The following is a 26,846-nucleotide window of genomic DNA, read 5'->3' as shown; positions in this document are numbered from 1 at the left end:
CTTGAAGAGCCATCATAAAGAGGAGTCTGGGGCACTCTAACAGAGAGGAAGGCCTGGGAACTAACATCTGGAGACTGGTGATTATTCTGCCAGCTTGGACCATGGATGTAGGGATTGGCAGGAGATGATAATAGAGAAACAGGTTTAAGAAGTTTAAGAGATAGGGGCACCTGGCTGGGCCAGTCAGTAGAGCATGCAACTCTTGATCTTGGGATTGTGAGTTTGAGCCCCAAGTTGGGTACAGAGATTAAACAAACAAACAAACAAACAAACAAACTTAAAAAAGTTTAAGAGATATAGTCACTGTTACTCTTTGGAAGAACCCTTTGATACTGTATTAGGAAAAAGATTCAGGGTAGAGACTGCTATAATAATCTAGGCAAGAGGGGCGCCTGGGTGGCACAGAGGTTGGGCGTCTGCCTTCGGCTCAGGGCGTGATCCCGGCGTTATGGGATCGAGCCCCACATCAGGCTCCTCCGCTGGGAGCCTGCTTCTTCCTCTCCCACTCCCCCTGCTTGTGTTCCCTCTCTCGCTAACTGTCTCTATCTCTGTCAAATAAATAAAAATAAAATCTTTAAAAAAATAATCTAGGCAAGAAATGATACGAACAAAACAAGCAGGAGTAAGAATGAAAGGGACAGGACAAATATGTAGAAGAGGAATTTAACAAACTCTGCTGAGCAACTTGATGGATACATCGACTGCCTTCTTAATAATCAACATATTACCAACTGTTATTTACTGTAGCAAAAAATATCACAGTCAACTCTGATATAACATTATATCATATATCTTAAAGTTAAGAGTTACCATTCTGCTGATTTACTATAAATATACAATTCAGGACAGTTTTAATACCAGGTCTACTTCCAGATATTCCAAGTCCAAAGTGGTTTAAGTATTTCTATTTTTAAAAAGTTCCAAAGAGGATTTTAATGCACAACCCCTAAGCGAGTACCTCCGATACACAAACTATATTCTTTAACCATAAGCAAAGAGTCCTGGGATTCTAGCGTTTGCAATGAAAACAAAAGTCAGCAAATTCACTAGTTGTTCAGTGATCATACTGAACTGTATTTTCTATACTGGTTGTTTCTTGGTTAGGCTCTTACAGCTGTGTTGTCAATCTTGGCACTTAAGAAGTTTTTAAAAAATATTAATCCCTGGGGCCCATCTCCAGAGAGAGACTCTAATTTAATCGACTCATGTAGAGCCCCGGCATTTTTTAAACCCCCCATGTGATTCTACATGAATAAAATTAAATGATTTTGCTCTTAGGTGCACTTTTATGATTTTAAACTTGAATAGCAGACAGTGTATCACACTGACACTAACTACACAGTAAAAATTAGCAAGCTTTGTATATTCCTTCTGCATTCTTCTCAGTATTAAATGCACTATTTTGACATTAATCTGTACTTATTTACATATTGCTCATAAAAAGCAGTCAAATGTGGTAGAGGTTATGTTCTGTTTTATATTTCTTATTAAAAATTAGAACATTAAAATTGAAGAACAAGAACTGTTTTTATTTTTTTCCCACTTTTCGTGTGTTTAACCAAGATTTCTGGATGAGAAGAGCTCAAGTCTATTTAAAAGAAAATCATGAAAAATAAAACAACAAACATTACTTCTTCACTGTCGTTACAGAAAATGGATTTTACTACGAAAGGAGTAATGAACCTACTCTTAAATGACCATTTCAGGTTTTTATGATTAAAAAAACAGAACCACTGAATTTCTATTCCACCATTCTGTGAACTGAGTAAACTGATAACTTACCAGTCTGCAAGGCAAAGGACCAAATAATGGTTTATCTTCATCACTTAAAATTCTTTCTGCAGATTAAAAATGGTTAAGATGATAAACTTGATGTTACGTATAGTTGAAAGCACAATATTGTCAGGTTTTGAAATCTTTAAGTCATTTCAGAAGAGTTAACTCTGAATGAAAGTAAAATTGAAAACACATCCTCTCAACTGACAAGAAGCTATAAGCACCACCAAAATGAGTTCTCCGTTGCTGTGCTTAATTTATACACTGTCAATCTAATATTTGTCAGTTTATACTTCCTGCTTCAAAGTCTATTTCTTAACGACTGCCACTTTAAACATCTCATTTAAACACAGGCTTCTACATATAATTCATGTTAGCATATGCTTGTGACTTAAGGAGAGACACAACTTTAAATCTCTTACCTATGCTCTGGATGGTATATGCACAACTACCCCAACACATCATGGGCACACGGGGATCCTCCTCATTGGGATGGACCTTTAGTCCCACCTTATAAGTAGCAGTTCCAAATGTTGTTAGCATTTCTTTTATGCTCTCAGAATAAGGGTTCCTGAAGTGAACATGTATAGAATTAGCTTAAAATAACGTGCTCGTGTTATCAAATGGTTCAGTTTCTTAACAGCCATTTGTTAATGTTGGAATTGAACCACTTAAACTATTTAAAAATAGAGCGTGCAAAGCGGGAATTAAAGGCATGCAAACTGTCTCTGCCTGAGCGGAGTTATACTTTATTTTGGTGGGCAGGGGTGAGGTCCACGGCTGAAAACAAGCTATCTGGTGGAAGCCTACATACTGAACCTTAACAAAGGACCCGTGACTCTTTCTCCATCTTAAGAACATTGGCAACGTATACCCACTGACATAGATTTTAGTTTCTCCAGGGAAGAATCCTCAGGGGCAAGCCGTTTTACACACTTGGCATTTGGGGATCCCAAGTAAAAGGCCGGTGGAGACCTGATCATGTCATGATCATTTCACTGTGAAGTCCACAGGTCAGCAAGCTCCAGCCTGCCCACCAGGTATCCAATGAGCTTTTGAGTGACTTATTCTTGAATAGCCACCAGAGGAACAGTAAACATTTAAGGAAAGAATAAAACATCAAAGAGATAAAACCAAACAAACAGGCAGAAACAAAGAACACAGGGAATACAGAGACAGTACAGAAACTAGCAAAGTTAAGAGAAATTTAGAGATCTGTCCAACAGGGCCAACAGTGAGCTATCTCAAAGAACAAAGAAAAGGAGCAGATTGTCTAAGAAACAGAAAACAATTCTCACAACTGAAGGCCATGAATCTTCAAAGAGTCTACTGAAACTGTAGCAAATGGATGAGGAAAAGATTCATAGACCAAGGAACATCATAGAGAAATTTTAGAACACTAGGAATTAAAGGGAAGATCCCAACAGTTTCCAGAAGTAATAGCTACAAAGGAACAGGAATCAGAATAGAATTAATTTCTCAACAGATGCTAGAATTTGGTAAAACAATACTTCTAAAATCTAGATGAAAAATTACTTCTAACCTACAATCTATGTATACCCAAGCCATCAACCAAGCAAATAGATAAATAAGTGTGTTTTCAGACATGAAAATTTAACACCCAGGCACCCTTTCTTAGGAATCTGCTGAAGGGTGCACCTGTGCAAAACAAGGGAGTAAATCAAGAAAGAGCATGGCGTGAGATGCAGGGAAATATGAGGGGCATGGCCCGGGGAAGTCTCAGGATGACAGCTGTGCCTTGTCCTCATCAGGAGGACACAGGTTATGGGACGGGGGTTCCAGGACAGAAGATCATCTGATGCATCTGAGCACTTTAGAAAACCTACCGCTAGACATCTGACAGAGCTATTACACCATAGGTGTCTGCGGAAGAAAGTAATACATACATAGAAAACCAAGTACTGGAAAGATATAAGGTGGTTATCAGCCATTAGAAAGACAAAATTATGTATGGAAATAAAATCATAACATATAACTTTTATCAGCAGAGACAATTATAATGTAAAAATTGCCAACCGATTTACCTAAAAACTGAAATAACTTACTTGGACACTGGTGAGGAGCAGCACATAGGGTAGAGGTAAGGGCTGAATTTTAAACTGCCAGTCAACAGAAAGGTAACGGTTTAAAAATGATAAATCAAGAGATAGTCGACTAAGCATTTTAACTAGATATATGGAAGTAAATGGCAGAAGAACAAACAATATCACAGGACTGGGGATGGGGATGTAGGTAAGGGATGTGGGGCGCAAAGGACCGATGTTTTTCTAGTTAAGCATTTCTGTACGGTTTTTCTTGAGTTACTTAGTATATGCCAGGCATGCCATCCAGGTGGCTTTACACATGTCATGTCACTTTATCTTCACAACACTGACAAGGTAAATATTAGTACTCTTACTTCACAGATGAGAGAGGTCAAGCAATTTGAAAGAAGTTGCATGGCTAGTAAGTAGTGCTGCTGGGAACTGAATCAAGCAGTCGCAGTTTGGCTCTAGAATCTTTATTACACTTTATATAATTAATATGCTTAAAACAGGGCTGAAAATATTCTTGTTTTGATCCTGGGTTACTAAGACACTGGTGGGGCCATCACTAGAAATATGAAAGTCAGAAGGAAAGGACAGGACTTGGTGGGGAAGCTGAACAGTTTAGATTTAGATTAGTTGTTGCCAGGGAGAGCCAGATGAAGGGTAGAGCAGGGAGGCAGCAATGCAGACTAGGAGAGGTTGGTGAGAGTAAAGCATGTCACATGGTTCTTTGGTTTTATTAATATACCTGCAATATATATCATCATGTAATCCTTAAACCTCAGATTTCAAGATCAATGTATCATAATATTTTGCTCCCTAGTTTGACACATCATATTCGTTTATAAACCCTAAATTTTTCATTTCACGTGGAACAAGTTTGAAAGAAATCAAGTGATATACTCACTTAGGATGAAAATCAGGCCTAAACCCTTCAGGGAGCTGCAATTCATCCATACTTTCTGAATTCTTTGAAGAAGCAGTATCTAAAGAAATAAGCATTTTATATTATTCATCAGTCTACAGTAGTTCTGTAAACTTCAGTCATAAATTTCATTCTAAATATAGGTACGTCAAAGAAATAAAAAAATGACAGGAAAGAATCCCATTAATAAAAACTGTCCTAAGGTACATTCAAAGCATGAGAAATACTACTGCTGACTGACCAAGGCACCTTTTGTATTCAACTACGCGTATCCTAAGAGTCCAGCCGCTAGAACACAGCTAGGGAAGGTAAGGAGAGTATGCTATTTTAATAAAAACCAATGACATAAATTCTGCTCAGACTGCTTTCCTGAGAGGTCGTTAAGTGCAGCCCATATTTATGAAACTTGGGAAGTCTCTGGTAATGCCAACAATAAAGTGAGTCAGGCCGCCAAGAACTAAAGCCGGCTCTGCGACACTCAATTACATGCCCCCACCCCCAGAAGCTCTTCAATAAAATGGGGGAGTAAGTGAGAAGTATTTATTATAAACTTCACATGAACTTGTATGTTTGTCAAGGAATAAGAATAATGTAGTAAAGTCAAAACTAGTTCATTAAGACAAAGAAAATCAGAATAAGTCAAATTTTAAAATGAGAGGTTTCACTTTTAAAATATTCTTAAATAATTTTTTCTGGAGCTACATTTTCCAACAATCTCAGACTTTAGGGGAAAAATGAACTTATCAGAACTTACTAGGAGTACTTTCTTCTTTCCTAAGAACCTGTAATGCTTTTATTTGCTGAGAGATTGTTCTAATCCACTGAGTCAGTTTTGGTTGGTCTGAAATATTTAACCTGCTAGAGAAGATTATAGAGACTGTTTAGTATTCTGTTGCTGCTGCTTAGTTTAAGATACAAAAAGACTCTTTAAATGCTCATGGGATAATAATTTAAACACACTTCAAATATTTAAAAAAAAGCTAGGGGAAAATTTGGTGCCTTAAAAAAAATAATAGATATTTGCCAATGGAAATGAAAAGATATTATTTGTCACTCTGATGATAATAACATTATTTGTCAAAAATTTCACTTTTTTCACAGTACTGGAATTTGCTAATATTTCTTAGACAATCATAGCACCACCACTAATATTTATTATTATGTGACAAACACTTAGTAAAAGCATTTTACAGTATTAGACTTAATCCTCAAAATACTCTTATGTAATAGGTTATATTATTTTCCCCATTTTACAGATGAGGAAACTGAGGTTTAGAGCTATGTAACTTGACTAAGGCCACATAAAGGACAGATCTGGCATTCACACCCAGTTCTATCAGACTCCAAAAAAGCTGTGTTCTTCATGACTATGATGTAATTGACCTTCATGGGGGAAAAAAACAAAAGTGATCCGTGAAACACAACAAAGGTAATTTTTTTCTATTATGCAGTGAATCCTTAATCTAACAATGATTAATTTATCAGTTCAAATGCAGATGGAAGTCACCATGATTTCCTGTTATGATTAAAAAGCATGAGCTTATAGTCAAATCTACTAGTGTTTTAAGATTCTGTGGTAGCATAAACTAAGACACCATAGTCTGAATTCCTAGAATTGAAAAGAACTTTGCTTTGAGTTGAATACAAAAAGCACAAAAATTAATAGATGGTTCATATTCACAAAACTTCAATTAGTATTTGTGCATGTAAGGTAGACAGCATAATTGTAAACTGAGATATAAAAACCAGATTTGAAAAGCAGACAGTATCAAATTCATATTTGAAATGAGAATGTCCAATACTTCTATTAACTAGAAGCATCCTAGAAATTACAAAATAACATAAAAATAGCAAAAATTTTCCATTTAAAAACATCAACAGATTTTCATTTTTTTAGTCCAACTCCAGAAGGTATTAATCAGCTAGTAAATTGCAAAAAATTGTATTTGTTAGGATATTCAATAAATTCAGTTTGAGCAGGTCTGCCATCCCCTATCAATTTACTGAACATATCTTGCAAAGTATGAGGAAGATATTTAAAATAGGTTCCTGGGAATAAAGGAGACAGTTTCCATAACACACAGAAATTTTACACCTTCTATAATGTATACAGATGACCAAGAAACTATTGAATTTTGGCCCACTCCTTTCTGAAAGCAAAGACTGTATTTCACAGGTCTACAAGAAATGACTACATTAAAAAAAAAAAAAAGTATCTGGAAAACATACTGTGATTACCTAGAGTGAGTCCCCCCTCTCTGGTTTATCATCTCATTATCTTCAAAGGAAAACTACTGCTTAAATACAAAAGTTTTACTGGCCTAAACTTACCTGTTAAAAATATTTCGTGGAGGGAGCAGCAGAGGAATTACAGTATTACTCAAGCACTCACAGAGAGGACAAAGGAATTCTCCGTTTTCCACATCATAGCTGGTATGTAAGCGCAATCTCTGTTGCCTTCGCTGTTCTTTAGCTTGAACGGAATCAAAATACCTTTACAATTAGAGAACATGAGGTATCAAAAACAACGGTAATTTTTCTCAATGAGAGCCACAAGCTTCAACATATAACTAATTTGCTTCCACAATGTAAGATTTAAAATCTTCACATTTCTTGGTCCCAGTGCTGTCTTGTCACTTTCCCAGGGCTGGTGGCTACATGCTAGAAGTGCATGACCACTGAATGAGCACAGTGCTAAGATAATAGCATTGATTTACTGGTTTTGCAGGAGAATAGAAAGCACCAAAGTAGAACAAATTTGAGGTTATCCCATCTTAGCTCAGGGAGCCAGGACAATCTCAGGAAGTAACAAGGCAAGTATTAATACCTTTAGAGTCAAGAGTGAATACCCTGGAAAGACATTACTCATCTAGGGTTTATGCCACCGTAAAAATCTTTTTCTTCCTCCAATTTGTTAGCTAATACAGATCCCCATATTAAAAGATATCTGATATACTATGAAATTTCTAAGTTACTCCTTCAACATGTATGACAAAGCAGCTCAATTTTAATTGTTATTAGATAGTGATATGCAGGTTTTTCTTCAGCATCTCTAGTTCTTTCTCCTTTTAGAATGAAATGTCCTTTATTTAAAAAGTTAATTTTGAGCCTTCAGATAAGCTTCCCTTGACTAATATTAAGAATATAAATTACCTTTGCCAACAATGGGCATGCATAATGTGCCCACAGCTACCAGTGTGTGTTCCGCAAGACAGATCAGGGTGCATGAATAATGGATCATATTTTTCTGCATTACAAAACAAACAAACAAAAAACAAAACAAAACAAAAAACCAAGCATTTAATCTTCCTATAATAAATGTACAACTTTAAATTGTGAAATCCTTGATAAGGGCTTGTAAACTTGAAATGAAATGCTAGTTTATTCCTTCAAGATACCAGTAATTTATGCAAGACCCTGGATTATTTAGAAAGCAGGACTCTAATTTTTATCACCCCGAGCAAATGAAACATCCCTGAATTGTTAACTGAAACTGGAATTTTGTATTGTATGTATCTACTCTTTTGAACATTCCACGCTTTCAGGGCACTAAGAGACTCCCATCCCCTCCAAAAGCCCCAAGCTTGTTAAGAGGGATATTCTTCACAGGGCTGCCTTTATTTTTTTATTTCCTTTTTTTTTTTAAATAATAATATTTTTTTATTATATTACATTAGTCACCATACAGTACACCCCTGGTTTTTGATGTAAAGTTCGATGATTCATTAGTTGCGTATAACACCCAGGGCACCATGCAATACGTGACCTCCTTACTACCCTTTAACACTTCAGGGCAGCTGGGTCACAGTATCTGCAACAAAAAAGGTGTTTTGGTAGTAATGGGGCGCCCCCTAGAGGAGATTCTGCCTAAAGACACTCATGCAAAAAACAGTCACAATCACTGCACCAAAGCCAAAGCAGGAGCAAAATGTCCAGGACAGCAGCCCAGATGGGGAAAAAGACTAATTTAGACAGTCTTCCATCCTGGTACTAATTTTTTGTATCCAAAGGAGATGAAAACATGAAGACAAACTTAAAATGGGTGCCTGGCTTTTTAGAATTTTTTAAATTCTCTATATAAATTAGTATATAAATAACATTCTAGAAAGAATTACTCAAGTTTCAATTTGCTTTATATCCTAGAACAGTGCAAATGTCACATTGTAAAGAAAATCTTTCCAGATATAAGTTGTGAAAGCATTTGGAAAACCTTCCTATAGCCAAAGTTTTTTCTATGCAAAATAACTAATTAAATAAAATTGGTAACTTTAATCTTTGGCCTGAAATGAAATTTATAAATCACTGAGTTCAAATGATCATTTTTTAAGATAAAGCAGACCAATCTTTCTCAACTAGGTGCTTGAATGCCACAGTGCGAAGACTTTCCTTATGGAGAAAAGGCTATCCTACCAGTGGGTTTTCAATACCACGACGTAAAAGGCACTTGCTAATAAGTGCTTTGGAAATTCTAAGACACAGTTCCCACTCTCAAGAAGTTTACTGGAATTGTTGAGGCATATGCACATATCATCAAGTCTAAGAGTAGAGATATAAAAGTGTCTGTGGTGGAAACAATAATGTGCAGCTTAGATGACCCTGGAGGAATGAATGACTTACTCCCCCTCCTTAGCAGTTAGAAGAGGGCACTTCACTGTTACTCTTCCACCTGCTTCACTCAAAATCTCACCTCTTTCCGGAGGTGGCCCATGACCAGTCACTGATGAGTGCTGGGGTTTAAAGACCCAATACCCCTAGCTCTAACTCAGGACATCTCCGGAAGGGCCATCCAGCTCCAGAGTTCCAATGGGGTGGGATGAAGTCTTTGGGGGACTGCATTAAAGCTCAACTTCTCCCTTTGCCCAAACCTGCTCCCTTCCTCTCCACTCCACAGATGTTAATTCCAAGGCTCTCCCAAATAAACGTCCTGCATGGTAATCTCTATTTCAAGAGTCTGCTTTCTGGGGAACCCTATCAGTGATATTATCATTACTTTGCATCAGAATCTGGCTCAAGGACCACTTCTCACATAGGTAACTCACGCAAATGCTCCCAAGAGATCCCACTTTGCATCTACCCAGGAGACAAAATTATTATTTCAGTGCGTCAACTAATTATTAGGACTTTACAAGTGTATTGAAGGATGGGAAAGACTGTTAAGTACCATGTATGTTAATGTTATATCACAAAGAAAAGCTTTCTTCTGAAATCCTGTTATTTACCAGCTATCTAATTCATGACGGTCACTTAACTTTCTGGAGTGTTTCCACATCTGTCAACTGGAAAATTTCTAAGATAGCTGCCTAAGATACCACCAACCATATGGAGTTATTACTAGCTTAATAAAATTCCTGTGCCATACTGAGTGGCAGTCATTAAGAGGGAGGAGGGGATCTAACTACGACTTACCTGGATCCTGAATGAATTTACTCCTGTTTTTTGATAATACAGTTGATCTCTGAACAAATGCTGCCAGGACCATTGCCTTGCTCTCCACCTTCACCTCTTGCTCCTCTTGACACAATATACAGGTAACAAACTGTCTCTGTTCAGGGACCTGAGTTTGTGCTGGGCCCAACGCTGTAAGTGCCGTATCTGAAACCATAGGGCTGCAAAAAAAGGGTACAAGTTTCATTAATGAGCCTAAGAAGTTTCCATTTAATCATAAAATAGTAGACTTTAGGTATGTACATATTCAACACATGTGATTTTGATGATATGAACTGGCAGAAGTTATTCATATATATATATATTCATATATATCAAACCATCTCCTGTCCAATAAGGCAACACAGAAGCCAGACGCTCAGTTAACTGAGCCTAATGCACTCATTTTTTTCCCTTAAGACTTATTTATTTAAGAGCAAGCGAGCGAGTTAGCGGGGCGGGAGGGGGGGAGTGAGAAGTGAGAGGGAGAGAATCTCAAGCACACTCCCTGCTGAGCACGGAGCCCAACGCAGGGCTCAATCTCACAACCTTGAGATCATGACCTGAGCCAAAATCAAGAGTTGGATGCTCAATGAACTGAGCCACCCAGGTGCCCCTGTGCACTCATTCTTTTATGAACATCAAGGGTATCCTGACACATCGTTTTGGGCGTACACATGGTATCTCACCTATAGTTGGAGATATACTCATGAACATATATTAATAAACTCAAATTCTAAGAGTAATTCCTCTAATTGGAGGTTGTAAAATTTACCTATCAACCCTTCTAAATTACTCTAAGACTAAACGTGTACTTATAAGGAAAAAAAGCAACATCTTTCCCAGTTGAGAACCAATGGCCAAAGAGATTAAAAAATGTTTATTAATTTTTTTTTACCTATTATCAAGAACAGCAGAGGTAGAGGCATCCAGTTCTAACGTCTGCTGAAAGAGTTCTTTGTTCTCATCAATAAAGTGCCGCTGCATCTCAGACATCTGGGCCATGATCTTTTCTCTGCGCAGCCTGGCAATCTCAGCTTTTCTCTTCCTCTCAGCTTTGTCTTTGTCTCTTGAACTCTAAAAGTATGCTTCACTTAATTAGACCATTAGATGTCAAATGCACATTTTTCCCCCAAAGCAGAACTACCTTGATTGTAAATACTAATTAAAAACTATTTTATAATCTCACTTACCTAACTAAACAAGAGAAAAGATTTTTTTAACCTGTTTTTTAAAAAAAGAACAGGTAAAGCAAAAAAAATTTGCTACAACAAATAAATAGTGGCACGTTTTTTGGAATTCACATTTTTTGTGCATAGTATCGACTACCAACTTATTACAGATAAATTCAATTGTTCGTAGTGAACTTGCTACAATCCTTCAGTAGGACCATACTTTGCTTCTTATACCTCTTCCATTATGGTTCCTTCAGTCTCTGCCACAGGACTGGCTGATGAACTCTCTCTTATCTTCTTAATAGCGTTAAAAGTCTATGACAAAAAGTATCAGTTATTTGCAAGCTATGAAATATTATCAAAATTTAAAGATAACAAACAGAATGTTTCTCACAAAAAGCAGACTGATGCCGGAAATCGTACCTTTAATATCCATCTAATCATATCTTTGTGGACATCTAGGTAGGGAGCATTCTGTAGTGTTTCCAGCATAGCTAGTATGCTAGGGGAATTGTTTGGTGCTTCACCAGGTTCTAAGGCAGAAAAAAATAAAAGGCACAGTAACAACTGACACTTCACAGTGCTTATTACTACACACAAGAAGGTAAGGTTGCTTATAACATCATCTACCCATCATTTAATAATAGCTCTACTTATTAGAGATTTTCAATACTTCTTGAGAATGTGATGTATCTGTACTTTACAAACAAGTTGTTAACAACTAGAATGCTTTAATCATTCAACGGACATCTTACACCCAATGATTATTTTAACATAGCCTTTAGCTATTCAATAAAAACCCAGCTAAAAGCTCTACCTGAGATTTTACAAAGTCTAAGAAATGAACTGGATTTACAGGAGTGTGTGTGTAAAAATACATCAACTTGTTTTCCTTTTAATAAAACCTATATTTAAAATAAAATGCATATTGGGGGGGTGCCTGGGTGGCTCAATCGGTTGAGAGTCTGCCTTCAGTTCAGGTCATGATCCCGGGATCCTGGGATGGAGCCCCACATCGGGCTCCCTGCTTGGCAGGGAGCCTGCTTCTCACTCTCCTCCCGACTTATGCTCTCTCTTGCTCTCCGTCACTATCTCTGTCTCTGTCTCTCTTAAAAAAAATAAAGTCTTTATAAAAAATTTTTAAAAAAATGCATTTCTTTCTCTGTAAGTTATTTCTTTATTTGAGGAAAAGACATACAAGTCAAGTCCAGAGCCTCGAAAGTACACTTAATCTAATGTTTGCTAATTTAGTTTTATAGTCAGAAATGTCCAGTTATTGATTTTCTTGGTTTAAGTGCTGTCATTTGGGCAAAATATTCCTACAAGGGGAAGAGACTGAACTATGTGATCTTTAATATTCTTTCAGATCTAAAGTTCTGTGGCTATAGTTTAGGGATTTGACTCTCAACAGTGTGTTTTAATTATATAAAATGTTTACAGAGAAATATGAGGAATGTCTAGAGAAAATGATGATTGTAGAAAGAAAGAAAGAGAATCTGGGATTGTATAGTGATGAATGGATGAAATTAGGCAATTTTCTGTGCGGTTATCCTCAAGTAAAAGCACAGGAGATGAAGGCGGCAAAAGATACAATGTTAATCCATAGAAAAATACTGACAGAGAAAAGAAGAGGGAAAGACTGGCACCTGAGAACATAGTCTTCAGTGGGGAAAGGCAGTTTCCCCTCCTCCTCCCACTTTCCTGGGTGAGGGCAAAAAGGGGACAAATAGAGATCTAGCAGCAAACAAGACCGTATTATCCATTATACTACCTATAATGGGTCACACTACCCATTATACTGACTGCTGTAACTCCTAGTATACCACCATAAATTCATTTAAATATCTCAGCAAATGGTTGACTGCAGGTCTGGGGCAGGGAAAGTATAAGACGAGCCTGGGGTATCTTTTGTGCCAGAAAGCAAGGTGGTGCTCAAATAGTAATGGGTTTGGGTCAAAAGGGCAGTGAAGCCAATTGAACAGATTCCCACTGACCAAAACTGGTGGTTTGAGCATCATAAAAACCTTTTTTTTTTTTTTAAGGAACCTTGATCATACGTGACTATAAAACACAGAATAAAAAAACCAAGAGTATTAAATATTAAAAAACAAAGCACAACAATCCTAAGCAAATAAAAAAGATTCACAGTTGTCACCACTGAAGGCAACTATTAGACCAACTGCTCATTCTGAAAATCAGTAGAGGAAAAGCTTTTCTTTAGAGATGAAACATGATGGCTAAAACAAATGGTTTAAAAAAGTGTGCAGGGGCGCCTGGGTGGCACAGCGGTTAAGCGTCTGCCTTCGGCTCAGGGCGTGATCCCGGCGTTATGGGATCGAGCCCCAGGCTCCTCCGCTATGGGCCTGCTTCTTCCTCTCCCACTCCCCCTGCTTGTGTTTCCTCGCTGGCTGTCTGTATCTCTGTCAACTAAATAAATAAAATCTTTAAAAAAAAAAAAAATAATAAAAAAAAAATAAAAAAGTGTGCAAATATTAAAGCAAATACAGCAAAATACTAACTACTGAATCTAGGTGTATGGATGTTTACCGTACCAACTCTTGCCTGTATGTTTAAAATTTTTAAGAACAAAAAGCTAGAAAAAAGTCTCCTGGCCTTCTAAAAAAAGTCACATTACTTTATATAAAAAATGATAATCTAATCCTCTATAGGTAATTTTCTTAACCAACTGAGCCACCCAGGCACCCCTATAGCTAATTCTCTTGTTTTCATTATGTCTTTATAAGATAACAGCAACAATTTAAAACTGAAATCCTCATAGCATCCTTTGTGTTTTTAAAGCATATCGAAGAATTTAAACATATGTGCTATATTGATTTCAAGCTAAGAACACCTCAATAATGTTTTCACTTTATGACTTAAAAGTATGTGTGGTCCCTAAGTATTTTTATGAAAATACATCAGGATCTCATATAGTACCTTTAACACAGATAAATACATGTAACCTCAGAAATTTAGATTTATTAAAATTTATTTAGAATCTGTATGAACAAATAAGAGGTTATATTACATATTTAAAATCACTAGTATCTTGGATTAGTTTAGTAAAAAGGGTATACATACTTGATATCTTCTGAGTGAAGGAAAATGTTACTACATGCTCTTCCGTGACATTGTCTAAATGCTGTTTTTCTTCTTGTAGTGCCATTCCAATTAAATGTAACACCTTGAATACAATGTGTTGTAACTTTCAGTAAATCAAAAATCAAGGTACATATTTTTATAAGCAGTAACAAAAAAGAATTCACCATTGAAAAAAGATAAAGCAAACTACTAAAGACTAAGTGCAATGAAAAACAATTTAAAGTACTAATTTTTATTAAATTCAAACTCTAAATTTCATCTCCTAATATAAAATTCTCAATAAGGAAACAAAAATTTCCATGTCAGCCAGGAAGAAAATTCAACTGCATATTCTTAGGGTAAATTCATACAATATGTCCTTTTCAGTTTTATGACATCCCTACACTACAGTCTTTAAAACAAATCTCCTAAGAATTGGTGGCTGAATAATTAGAGCTGAAGGCATCTATCATGTAATGATCTAGTCTATAATACTCTCTAGTTAAATTTCTCTAAGGACTAAAAATCTTAATCATTTCAGAAAGACACATACTTTCATTTCTAATGCCACATAATTTATGAAGATGTTTACAGTTATTCCTGTATCTCACAAAAAATTCCTTACCAGACTTCTAAGAAAATATAAAATTACACTGATTTTATTTGCATTTTTAATGCTTTTATCCTGCTCCCTAGTTTTGGAAGGAGGTATCTGTGTGGTGTATGTTTCCCCACACAAAGAGCTACCGTGGCTGTCAGAGACTTGGATGAACTAGGTTAGCTTGAAGGACATGAAACAAATGTACACAAAAGGTAAATGCTGTTCACTCCTCTTTTCTCTGTCATTTCCCACAAATGCTTTGCTCACATAATATTGATGGTCTCTAGTAGACCACAGCTCCATGCTTGTATATTTTAAGTGTCTGTTTATAAATGAGAGGGGGTGTAAGTATACACATATCTTAGCCAATGAGACACTTGAGCCTCTTGAGACAATGGAAAGAAAAATAGCTTTGGAGGAAGGCTCTGGAAGAACACTTGTTTTCATTTGCATCCTGGCTTCACAGCTTTCAAGCTAACATGCTTTCAGGGAATCTGTCCGAGCCTAATTTCATGATCTTCAAAATGGAAAAAAAACAGCTTCCCTTTACAGTTTTGAGAATTGCAAATATTGTATGTATGTAAAAGTACCTACCACAGACTAAGGCACAGAATAGGCTAACTCTATTAACTGGATAATTATTATTACGTTACTTCCTAGTTGAGTAACATGGACACGTTAATTGAATCTCACTGAAACTTGACTTCCTCTTCTATATAATGGAAGAAGTTGTATTTACCCAAACGGGTGTTGTGTGAATTCAATGAAATAAACAGTTCAAGAATGACACATCAAAGCTATAAAGTATAAACAAAATTCTAGACATGCCACTTATTAGCTACAGGACTGTAAGTCTCTGCGTTTCAATTTCTTCAACTGTAAAATATAGGTACTGATGAACCCCCAAGTTTTTTGAGGGGATTAAATTAAAAAAACATGTTAAGGATAACACATTATACAAATATCAGAGCACTGCATAAACAGAAACATATCATGAACAATCAATGAGACGAAGACCGGCCAACACGACCAAGGTAATCACAACCAAGTGGTATAAAAAAAAATGATCTGTCCGGCTACCATTTTCATGGTCAGACACAAAAGCCATAACAATATTAGTGTATTTCAAATTAAGGTAACACTACATTTGGTGCTAGGTTGTCTGTGTATAGATATTGACAAGAGTATTTTGGCTTTTACGAAAAAAGCACTAAAATTTAAATAATAAATGTTTCAAACCTACCCTTTGCAGCATAGACTCAGACCAGGCATATCCATTATGCTCTACAGCCCACTGCAGGACTGTCCTCATGATGCACAACATCACATCGGACTGTAAAATGTTTACCAGACTTGCAAACAGAGGGCAGAATGGAGGCAAAACTGGAGGTGGAAGTGCTGAAAATAAGGTTATTATTGGCTTCTTTTGTAGAACATGCTTAAAAAAAAAAAAACCAACCCTATCTTTTGATAGTCTTCACTCAAAGAATATTCATTAACACGGATCTTAAAGCTGTATTTTACCTTCTCAAGGTCAAATGTGTAAAAACAGCTACATTAATTGTAGCAGTACAAAGGAAAGTCTTTCTTTTCCCTAGAAATGTCCTAGGATCAGAGATAAAACCATTAACCCAGAGGTGACTCAGTACAGCCTATTTCTATATTTGCATATTTATTAGTCTTTTGAATGTTCACTCAGAAAGCATACATTTATCTTCCACTTCACCAAGAATAATCATCATAGTCAACAGAAAACAGCATTTAACAAGTACAAGAGACAAGAGATTTTCAGAAAGATTAAAAATACCTGTATCTTCCCTGTTTTGTCTTTTCAATTTCCGTTGAGCTTCCTCTGCCTAATAAAAAAAGAAATCTGGATAGGGAATTAGTAATACACAACCACCTAATATCCAAAACACTAAGTTAATCTTTGTCATATTATCTCCTGATTTTAGAAGATATTTACCCTTAGTTTTATAGTGCCTCTCCCAGATACCAAATGACACATCAAGGTTATTCCCCCCCCCCCACCACTCAACCCCACCAAACTCCAAGGAGTTTCTTCTTATTTTAAAATGCAGGGGAAACATTCACAAAACCAAACCAAAATGTTACTTAGGCTTAAGCTCTATGACATGCATCTAAAACTAAACAAAGCTTCATGTTTAAGTTTAATTAATGACATTTACAAAAAGGTATTTTAAGAGTAGACTACTGGAGCGCCTGGGTGGCTCAGTCGGTTAAGTGTTGAACTTTTGATTTTGGCTCGGATCATGATCTCAGGATTGTGAGAATGAGCCCCATGTCAGGCTCTGTGCTCAGTGGGGAGTCTGGCTGAGATTCTCTCCCTCTCCTTTTCCCCCTCCCTCCCGTGAGTGTATGCAGTCTACCTCTCTCTCAAATAATAAATAAGTAAATCTTAAAAAAAAAAAAAAAAAAGAGAGAGACTGCTAAAAAGACAAAATTTAGCCAAGAATCATGAGGAAAAATTCCATAAATTAGTATGGAAAAGCATAATGTTAAGTAGTAGCAATTCTGAAATGAGCATAAAATAGCTTAACTTTATTATACAGGTTGACAATTAGTCTTCAAAAGCCAATAAAATTATATATGTATAGTTTATGTATATAATTATATAAATCTTATATATGTATGTAGCATACATGGCAGGGAAGGGGGATGACCCAAAATGTTAGGTGGTGATAATTTAGGTAATCTATACTTTCTTCATTATATCTTTTTAATTTTTCAAATTTCCTACAATAAAAATGTATTCTTTTTCAATCTCTGAAAAGTAGTAAAAGTTGTTTAGGAAAAAACAAACCAAATCAACAAACACAGCTCCTTCCCCAGTACTCTTTTTATTTTCCCATTTACCTTGGACTGCTCTGCCCTTGAAAAGTGATAGAAATACAAATTGAACTCTTTGGCACACTCTGGCTTCAGTTCGTACATGCCTCGTCCTGTTAATCCAGGTTTTCTATGGAAAAAAAAGTCCTTAAAATATTATTACTAAAATCATACCCTAATTTATGAAACAGTCTTAAATAACAGAATAAAAAAGCAGAGCTCTCATTTACTGTTGATAAATGTATACTGGTACTATTTTCTGTGGGTTAATTTGGTAATCCACATCTAATGCTCTACATGCATCATCTTATCTGACACATCCACTTTGAATTTATCCTAACTGGACAGGTGAATGTGATGGTCATTAGAGTGACAATTCAAAGTCTAACAACAGGGAATAGGTTACATACATTATGACACGTCCACACAGCTGAACATCACTAAAAGTGATAACTTCTAAATTCTGACATATAAAGATGTCTCTGATAAGTCCTATCAAGCGGAAAAAGTAGGTACAATTTTAAGGTTTAGGGAATTTTATACACATATATATATTTTTTCTGTATTTTCTCTAAAAGCATGTACTGTATCTTTATAATCAACAAAAACAAAGACATCACTGTTGGGGTGGGAGAAAGTTAAAAGCAGGATTGAGGAAGCGCCTCAACAACCCCAGGGGATCAATGCCTAGTGGGCAACACACTGGCCACTAGAGAGTGAAGACAGTATTGAGAGGCCATCTCACAGCTTAGGAGGCACATTCAGATAGAAACAAAGAGCAGTTTTAAGAAAATTCAATGCACTGACTTACGTCACCTGCTCAGTTTAATGTCAATTATCTGAAACTATCAAGAACACCGGTTCTGAGCACAATGAAAATTCTTATAAACCAATTTAGGTTGGTCTGTGCAGAGCTAGATCAGAAGAGTGAAATGACAGAAATCTAGTTCAGAATTATGTATCTGAAAATGTCTGTCACTCTCTGAAAGCAACAAATTCATTCTCAGTTCCATCAAAGGAAACACTAAGAAAAATTAATATATATAAAAAAATTGAACAGGAAAAAATAGGAAGTAAACTCACCTGAAATGGGCAACTGCTTCAATTACGCTCTCCATGCCAGTCTCCTTGTTCTCCTAACAGTACGAGAAACAAGTAAGTGAGTTTCATGTTAACAGTACCTGCTTGCACTTTGAACATTGTGCTTTTCTTTCCTTAGGCCTTACACAGCAACCCTATGAAGCAGATATACTATTATCCCAATTTCTACAGATGAGGATTCCACAGTAAACATAATTATTAATATATAACCAGGGAAACTTATTTTGTAAGCTAACATTCATTCAGACTCATATAATTAAAAACAAGTCACTACCATATGGATTCAAGGTGACAACAGCTTTCAAAAGGAATTAAGTGAAAAACACAAAGTACATATAACATTTAAACAAAATTTATGTAAGATATTTATACTATTTCATCAAAGTTACACTGATTCCTTATCTATTTTTAGTAAAACAACATTTCCTAAATTATATCATTCATAAAAAGATGTTAATAGGAATTCTGATTAAGGAATTCTCTGGTCAAAGATGTTTGGTAAATATAGTTGCCATCACTTTGTACAAGGTACACTTTAAAATGCTGTTTTAGGTTATATTCTTCTTGGGGCGCCTGGGTGGCTTGGTTAAATGTCCGACTCTTGATTTCGGCTAAGGTCATGATCTCAGGGTCCTGCAATCGAGCCCTGAGTTGGGCTCTGTGAGGGACACGGAGCCTGCTTGAGATTCTCTCTCCCTCTGCCTCCCCTCCCACCCCCAAATTATATTCTTCTTTATTCTAAAGTCTAAGTGAAACTGAAATTGCTTCCTCATCTAACAACTCAAGATTCATTTCCTATATTAAAAAGTACAATTTTTATCCTGACTAGATACTTAGTGATGTTAAGAAATTACTAATTATTGTTCTTTTATCACTGGCATATGGATAGATATCCTGACTAGATATTCAGTGATATTAAGAAATTACTAATTATTGTTCTTTTATCATTGGCATATGGAAAGGCCTTTCAGACTAGTTTCTCAACCTTGGCACTGCTGATATCTGGATCAGATAATTCTTTGTTGTGGGATGTTTAGCTCTATCTCTGGCCTCTGCTCACTGGATGTCAGGAGCACCACACAACCCTGCCCCGAGTAGTGACACTGCCAAATGTCTCCTGGGTGGAAAAATTGTCCCTGTTTGAAAAGCACTGTTTTAACATATATACAGTTCTATTTATAGATAAAAGGGTAAGCCTCATATCCTGGTTTTTTGTTTTGTTTGTTTTGTTTTGTTAAAACAACTCAGCAAAATAAAATTCCAATTTATTGTTGCACAACATTGTTTCACACATACACCAAACAGGCCAAGAAAACCCCTGGGAACTTCATACACAAAAAAGGAAAAAAAGAAATCTTTCATCTTTGGCCTTTTTATCCATTTCATATAAACCAACTACTTATATAATAGCTGAGTACATACACAAAAAAGTTACTCGAATGCTTGGAATAAGACTGGTTTTTTTGTTGCTGGGTTTTGTTTTTTTTTTTACAAGATTTTTTTTTTCTCCTTTGAAATGATAATGAACATGGTCACACCACAAATAAAGTCAGAAGTAGGACAGAGAATGTTCTGAAGGCTGGTTAGGTCATCCGAGATCATTAAAAACGGCCGAGCACTAGCAATATGTACGAAAAATAGAAAATGTAAATAAAAAATATAGACAAGTTTTCCTTTTTAAGGTACTTTTAAGAAAAAAAGCAGGACCTCAGAAGTTTTCGTTCTTTTGTCCTTCCCCGTGGCAAACTCATTTTGTGGTTTTGGTTGGGTGGTGGAGACCATGTGTCATCTGTGGGTAAACCTGGTATTCTTAACAAAATAATACAGTCGGGGTGCAGGGATTCATGGTCGGGGTATAGATAAAACAAGGCTGGTTGAAACTGGTGATGGGTTCTGTTACACTACGTTTTCTATTTCTACAGATATTTGAAACTTTTCATAATGTAAAGTTTAAAGGAAGTATTACTATGCAACAAATACAGGTTTAAATCCCAGAAGAATGAACATTAAGGTTGAAAGTTTTGATCTATGTTTCAAATTTGAGGAAACATTTTGAAAAGCCTCAAGGAAATAAGGATCTCTCCTAACTACAGGTATTGGGTATCTACCTGAAAAGCCCTGTGGCTGAAAAATAGGTGGCCAGGGAACTTGAGATCCTGGGATGAGACACAGTTAGGATTAGCCTATGAATGCCCATGTGAACATTACTTTACATTCACCAAAATGAAAGAGATGGCTCCCTAAGGAGAGTTTTTGGATGCTTCAGAAGGAAAAAGCTCTGAAAAACTTTAGTATCCTCAACAGAGATGAGCAGACATTTCTCACTTCCTTCTCCTATTTATTAAGTTGAAGCATTATCTCCACCCATGGCAACTTTGTCGTAAGGACTCAACGATAAGCCCGTCTACTGGATACAGAAATTCAGTTTTCAAGATCAGGTTTACTCTTATTCAGCATCCTTATCTCCTCTAAGAATTTACTGTAAAAGATTCTACTTCTATGCTGCTTTCTATTCCCAATCACTAGTATTTTCTTCCCACAAACCCCAGCATTAAAAAAAAAAAAAAATTAACTTCTACACCCAGTGTGGGGGTCGAACCCACGACTCTAATATCAAAGAATCTCATGCTCTACTGACTGAGCCAGCCAGGTGCCGCCCTAATTACTTCTAGTAAGAGTGACTAGAAGTTATAGGTGTCCTAGAACTGCAGTCTTTACCACTGTGGAAAAGGTATACAGAAGTAAATCTAAACATACTAGCCTGACAGGAAGGGAAGAATTTCTGTAATTTCTTTTGTAAGATGTAGGTACTTACATCTTCAGGTAAAGACTTCACCAATTCACTATGAGCCATAGGTTTGATGCTCAATTGATGGATAATCTCTCGCTTAATTTCATCTGTAGCATTTACCTGTCCAACTCCAGGACTAAATCTCTCTCCTGTCAATGCAAAAATACATATACACACATTTAACATAATCACAATACTTAAGCAGCATACTTTTAATTCATGCAACACAATATATTCTTTCTGTGCAGTGGGAAAGTAGTAATTGGTTTGGCAACAAGCTAGGGTGAGAGCAGCTCCTAACCATACTTCTGAGGCTCAGACAAAGCACGTTGAGTGCAGGGTTTGGGCAGGAGAGAGAACTCTGGATGCCATTTTGAAAGAATGGGATCAGAAGGTAGGAAGGGACTGGATGTAGTCAAAAACTGGGAGAGCAGTGCTGTAACCAGAGCACTAGGAAACTGCTTCCACGCCATCTGCTACATGGTAACAGGGAGGGGGAGCCTTCCTTTCTCTTTTTATCTAGTGGCCAGTAAGATCTCACCTTCTGAGACCTTTGTTAGTATCACCGCCTGACAGTAAGTAGCCAAGATTCTCTGCTCTATGGACTACAAAGTCTAAAATAGCAGAGAAGGTAAAGAATAAAAGAACAGGAAAGATGGAGGAGACAGGACTGAAAATATAGGCAATAAGAAAAGAAATCTGCATCTATTAGCCAGAGGTCTCTATTAACTCATTTTTATCATATCTAAAGCCAAGATGGCACTTTGGCAACACAAAACCATGGAAAGAAACAATCCTAAAATATAAAGTAACAGTAAATAGCTCCCAAATATCCTATTCTTACTTGCTAAACTCTTCTGTCCTACTTTTTTCTCCCCAAACAAAGAGCCTTTCAGATTATTCTGCTTCAGCCCTTGTACTCTCTTGTTCCAGAGCACCAGGGCGCTATCACTCTCAGTGCTACAGTAACCAGAAGGGAGAAAGAAACAGATGCTCTCATCTTCCCCGAAACTGAAGAACTGCTCAAACAAAAGAAACATAGCTTAGAAGTTCGGAACTATTTGTTATCACAAAAGCCAATGTATTTGATAAATATTGCAAACAATCCAAACTTACCAACAAGCATTATAATGAGGTATAGCATTTCTTCTATCAGAGTGTTGTTTTGCTGAACTACATCCTGTAACAAGTGGAGGGGAGAGAAAGTTCAGAGATACAAATACAAACGCTATATTATGTCAGATGATTAGCATATCCAAAAAGAATGAAAGATGCTTCTTTAATGTTGTACTGTGGTCTTATAAAACATGTTCTTACCTTATGGGTAATCTCAGAGCTAAACCTTTTTCCATAGTCCGGAGTACTGAAAATCTGATAAAGTTCGAAGCGGCTGAGCATTATCATCAGGAAATGATTTGGGTCCATCATGGAGACACCTGTCTTTTTTTTTTTTTTTTTAATGTTTGAGATAAAGGAAAAGAGGGAGGTCAAAAGGGCTGCTGAACAATTAGTGAAAGATATATATTTTGGGTCGAATAAGTGAAAATAGCTTACTTATTCACCAATCCCTATAAAAGATGAAAATCCACTTAGTCAATTCCCTACCTGTGGAATCTATAAGTGTGGACAAGAATCTAAGCTGGTAAAACAAAATAAAGTATAGACAAAACAAAAACACCCTAACCCTACGCATCAGAATAACATGGACTATATATTCTCTTGCCTTTTAATGCTCTAAATTAACTGCAGCCCTATGAATTCAGCTCTGAAATTTTATCTCAGGGCTCTCATCACTATCTAGCAGTGTATGGACTCTGAGAGAAATGTGCTATGGCAATTAAGCTTCTAGTACTTTTTATTTACCTAACATTAAACTCTTATCAAGAACTCTCAAACTAATTTTTGGTGATAAAAACTATACTAACTGAAACAGCATTTAAATATTAGTTTTAATTCTCCTTTAATTCCATTTGTATACATTCTAAATCAACTTGGATTTTATTCCGAGCCAATCATTTTTTGAAATTTACATTTCATAACCTTTTCTATAATACTTAAATCCATTTAGCAATAATTTGGAAAAACTACTATGTGGTAAGCATTGTGCTACGCACAAATGAACAAAAAGGGACTAAGATATAGTTGCCATGGTTTAGTGGAGGGGACAAAAGTAAACAGAGCTATGAATGCTATGGTGGGGATGACCACCACGCTATGGGCCTTCCCAAATGGGATACTTAGCTCCATTTTTGTGTGCTGGGGAAGGCTTTCTGGAGAAAGTGACACTAAACACTAAGACGTGCAGGAAAACAAGTTATAAGGTGAACAGAAAAGGAAGGGGGTGGGATAGGCAAACTAGGGAGCAAAAGAATTAAGTGTGCAGAATTTAAGACTTAAGAGAGAGCCTGGCAATTTCAGGCCATTTTAACATAGTTAAGTTTCATAAGCATTGGAAATCAGTTTAAGGGGTTTGGGTCTTTAACCAGAGGACAATGAAAAAAGGATGGCTTTCAGGTTTCTGACTCAAACAACTATATAGATTGTTAAATAATACGCCAAGGTAGGAAACCCAAGATAGGAGGGAGGAATGGAGGAAATAAGAGGAGTTAGTTTGAATATGTTAAATCTGAGATGTGTTCAGGAAATCTAGATGGAAATGTTCTATAGGCTGTTAGCCATATGAGTTTGGAGCTCAGTAGACAGGGCTAGAGTTATAGATTTGGGAGTAATCGTAAGTGACTGGGTTCTGTGGAAATGACAAGAAGAGAAACATTCCCTACAATCTTTAAGTTTAATGCTTTAATTCATTACCTGAAGCATTACTATATCCTTGTCAAACATTTCACGTCTGCATTTCACATTATGGTAGTAATAAATCTAAAAAAAAATTAATTATATTGGGTAAACAGGTTTTTATTTGTGCAGCTCCTTCCTCTCCCCAATCCCCAAGAGCACATGGGTTTAATGCAAGTGTGAATACGGGCGCACATGCGTGCATGTATACACACACACACACACACACACACACACACACACACACACAATATGGTTCTCTCAACAGTTAATACTATCTTAGCAGAAATTAATCAGAAATTTCCAGATTTCAGTGTTCACTCTATAGTTCACATTTTGCAGCCAAATTTCTGGGTTTCCCCAACAAAGCTACTTTTCTGTAAGGCTTATGGCTATGAAAAATGAAAAAAATAAAAAAACCAAAAACCTATATCAAATCTTGATAAGGTCTAAAAATAAAACCTCAATTTCAGAGCTATAGTAATAGAAACTTTTTTTTGACCTAAGTATAGGTGACACACAATGTTACAATGTTACATTAGTTTCAGAGTGTACAACATAGTGATTGGACAAGTCTATATGTTATGCTATGCTCACCACGCGTAGCTACCATCTGTCACCATTTAACACTATCACAATATCATTGACTATATTCCCTATGCTGTGCCTTTCATCTTCATGACTTACTCATTCCATAATTGGAAACTTATACCTCCCAATCTGCTCACCCATTTTAAACATCCCCCACCCCCTTCCCTTCTGGCAACCATCAGTTTCTAAGAGAACTTTCAACTTTTACCACAATTTTATTTAAACAGATGAAATCTGGATTTTTATTATATTATGTTTTGTAAAACTGTTCTAAAAATGCTCTCAAGTTAAAAATCAAGAAAATTAAGTTCATTTCTACTTTTGATATTGCTTCTTGACAAAGGATGAATAAAAGTTCTAAGAAACTTTTTGGTTTAACATTAATCTTCTTGAACAATTTTAATATAGATACTCAACTTTCAATGACTTAAGTACGTTGAAAATTACAAACTTCACAGAAGCCAAAGGAACAGATGGATCAAAAACTCTTCATAAACTAAAAAACACTTACCTGGTTTACTAGAGAGAACCCATTTCTTCTCCACATGCCTGCATGTACTTGGGCACATAAAACAAGACATCTAAGAGGGTGTTCTATCAACATGGGTGGGCTAAGTTCACTCTATTAAAAAAAAAAAAATTCATAAAAATCCCAACTCTATAAAGAAGACAGGGTGATAGGGATGGAAACTTTATGTAAAACAGTAGTTAAAATTACTTAAAGTATGTTTGCATGATGGTTAATTTTTGTGTCAACTTGGCTAGGCCACAGTACCCAGTTTTTGGTTAATGCCAGTCCAGATGTTGCTCTGAAAAGTATTTTGCAGATGTGATTAGCATTTAAATCAGTACACTCTGAGTTAAGCAGATTACTCTCTGTAATGTAGGAGGACCTCATCTAATTAGTTCACGGCCTTAAGAGAAACACTGAGGTCCCCCTGATCAGGGATGAAGAAATTCTGTTTCCAGAATGCCTTTGGACCTCAGACTATGACATCAACTCTTTTTTGGGTCTTCAGCCTCTTGGACTACCATGCGGGCATATTTCAGACTTGCCAGGCCCCATAACTGCATAAGCCAATTCCTTACAATAAATCTATTTTTTCTGTCTTTTTCTCTCTCCATACTTACATACCCACTGCGCAATCTTCTATTGGTTCTGTTTTTCTGCAGAACCCTGATTAATAAAGTTTGTTTCAAAGTGATTTTAAGTACATGGAACATAATAAATAGATATTTATTTTTAAATGTTAACATTACTTACTAGAGGTAGGAGCTCTGGAAATTTATATGCCACTTCACTTTTGCTTAGTAATACATGTAAACCTGCACGGGAGAACAAACGAAAAAGGATTTCTACAACTGCAAATCATTTAGAAAAAAAGTCCTAAATATTCATTCAACTTTGTATCTAACTACTCTTTCTCTGTGGGAACCTATGCCATTAAAAATTAAGATAAAAAATGAATTGCATCCATAAATGAAGCTTTCTGAATTGATATTCTCATGAACCTCTGTATCAAAGGTATACTTAGAGCTGGAGTCCTAATTACATTTACTAATACACACTGATGACATTTTATAGGAGTAAATGTTAGGCATACAAACACAGCAAACGCAGTTCTGTAATTATCAAAACAATTTATGTATATTATGCCCATTTTAAGGGTCCTATTTCACTGGGCTGTGG

General features: G+C 36.2%; 1 protein-coding gene across 8 annotated transcripts in view; it reads right to left on the bottom strand.

Moving 5' to 3' along the window:
• UBR2 (ubiquitin protein ligase E3 component n-recognin 2) overlaps nucleotides 1–26,846 on the bottom strand; it is a 125,268-nt gene that overhangs the window by 23,951 nt on the left and 74,471 nt on the right. For 4 of the 8 annotated variants that reach the window (XR_004622064.1, XM_034648000.1, XM_034647999.1 and 1 more), the window contains exons 16-36: nucleotides 26,421–26,482; nucleotides 25,668–25,778; nucleotides 24,584–24,649; nucleotides 23,090–23,212; nucleotides 22,889–22,952; nucleotides 21,797–21,921; nucleotides 18,964–19,016; nucleotides 17,908–18,010; nucleotides 16,838–16,886; nucleotides 16,274–16,428; nucleotides 14,430–14,532; nucleotides 11,772–11,881; nucleotides 11,583–11,663; nucleotides 11,072–11,250; nucleotides 10,156–10,355; nucleotides 7,903–7,996; nucleotides 7,081–7,242; nucleotides 5,504–5,607; nucleotides 4,732–4,810; nucleotides 2,199–2,347; nucleotides 1,783–1,838 (exon numbers count right to left, since the gene is read on the bottom strand). Coding sequence is in view for 6 of the 8 variants with exons in the window: in XM_034648000.1 (XP_034503891.1) it covers nucleotides 1,783–1,838; nucleotides 2,199–2,347; nucleotides 4,732–4,810; nucleotides 5,504–5,607; nucleotides 7,081–7,242; nucleotides 7,903–7,996; nucleotides 10,156–10,355; nucleotides 11,072–11,250; nucleotides 11,583–11,663; nucleotides 11,772–11,881; nucleotides 14,430–14,532; nucleotides 16,274–16,428; nucleotides 16,838–16,886; nucleotides 17,908–18,010; nucleotides 18,964–19,016; nucleotides 21,797–21,921; nucleotides 22,889–22,952; nucleotides 23,090–23,212; nucleotides 24,584–24,649; nucleotides 25,668–25,778; nucleotides 26,421–26,482 (2,228 nt within the window). In the remaining 2 variants the exon portion in view is untranslated. Of the gene's footprint in view, nucleotides 1–1,782; nucleotides 1,839–2,198; nucleotides 2,348–4,731; nucleotides 4,811–5,503; nucleotides 5,608–7,080; nucleotides 7,243–7,902; nucleotides 7,997–10,155; nucleotides 10,356–11,071; nucleotides 11,251–11,582; nucleotides 11,664–11,771; nucleotides 11,882–14,429; nucleotides 14,533–16,273; nucleotides 16,429–16,837; nucleotides 16,887–17,907; nucleotides 18,011–18,963; nucleotides 19,017–21,796; nucleotides 21,922–22,888; nucleotides 22,953–23,089; nucleotides 23,213–24,583; nucleotides 24,650–25,667; nucleotides 25,779–26,420; nucleotides 26,483–26,846 lie in introns of those variants that run through there. The other 4 variants (XM_034648001.1, XM_034648003.1, XM_034648004.1 and 1 more) reach the window with 4 other exon arrangements.

The sequence above is a fragment of the Ailuropoda melanoleuca genome, chromosome 19 (assembly GCF_002007445.2).
Source record: "Ailuropoda melanoleuca isolate Jingjing chromosome 19, ASM200744v2, whole genome shotgun sequence".
NCBI lineage: Eukaryota > Metazoa > Chordata > Mammalia > Carnivora > Ursidae > Ailuropoda > Ailuropoda melanoleuca.
The sequence above is the reverse complement of the archived record's forward strand: the minus strand, read 5'-3'. Positions and strand labels throughout refer to the sequence as shown.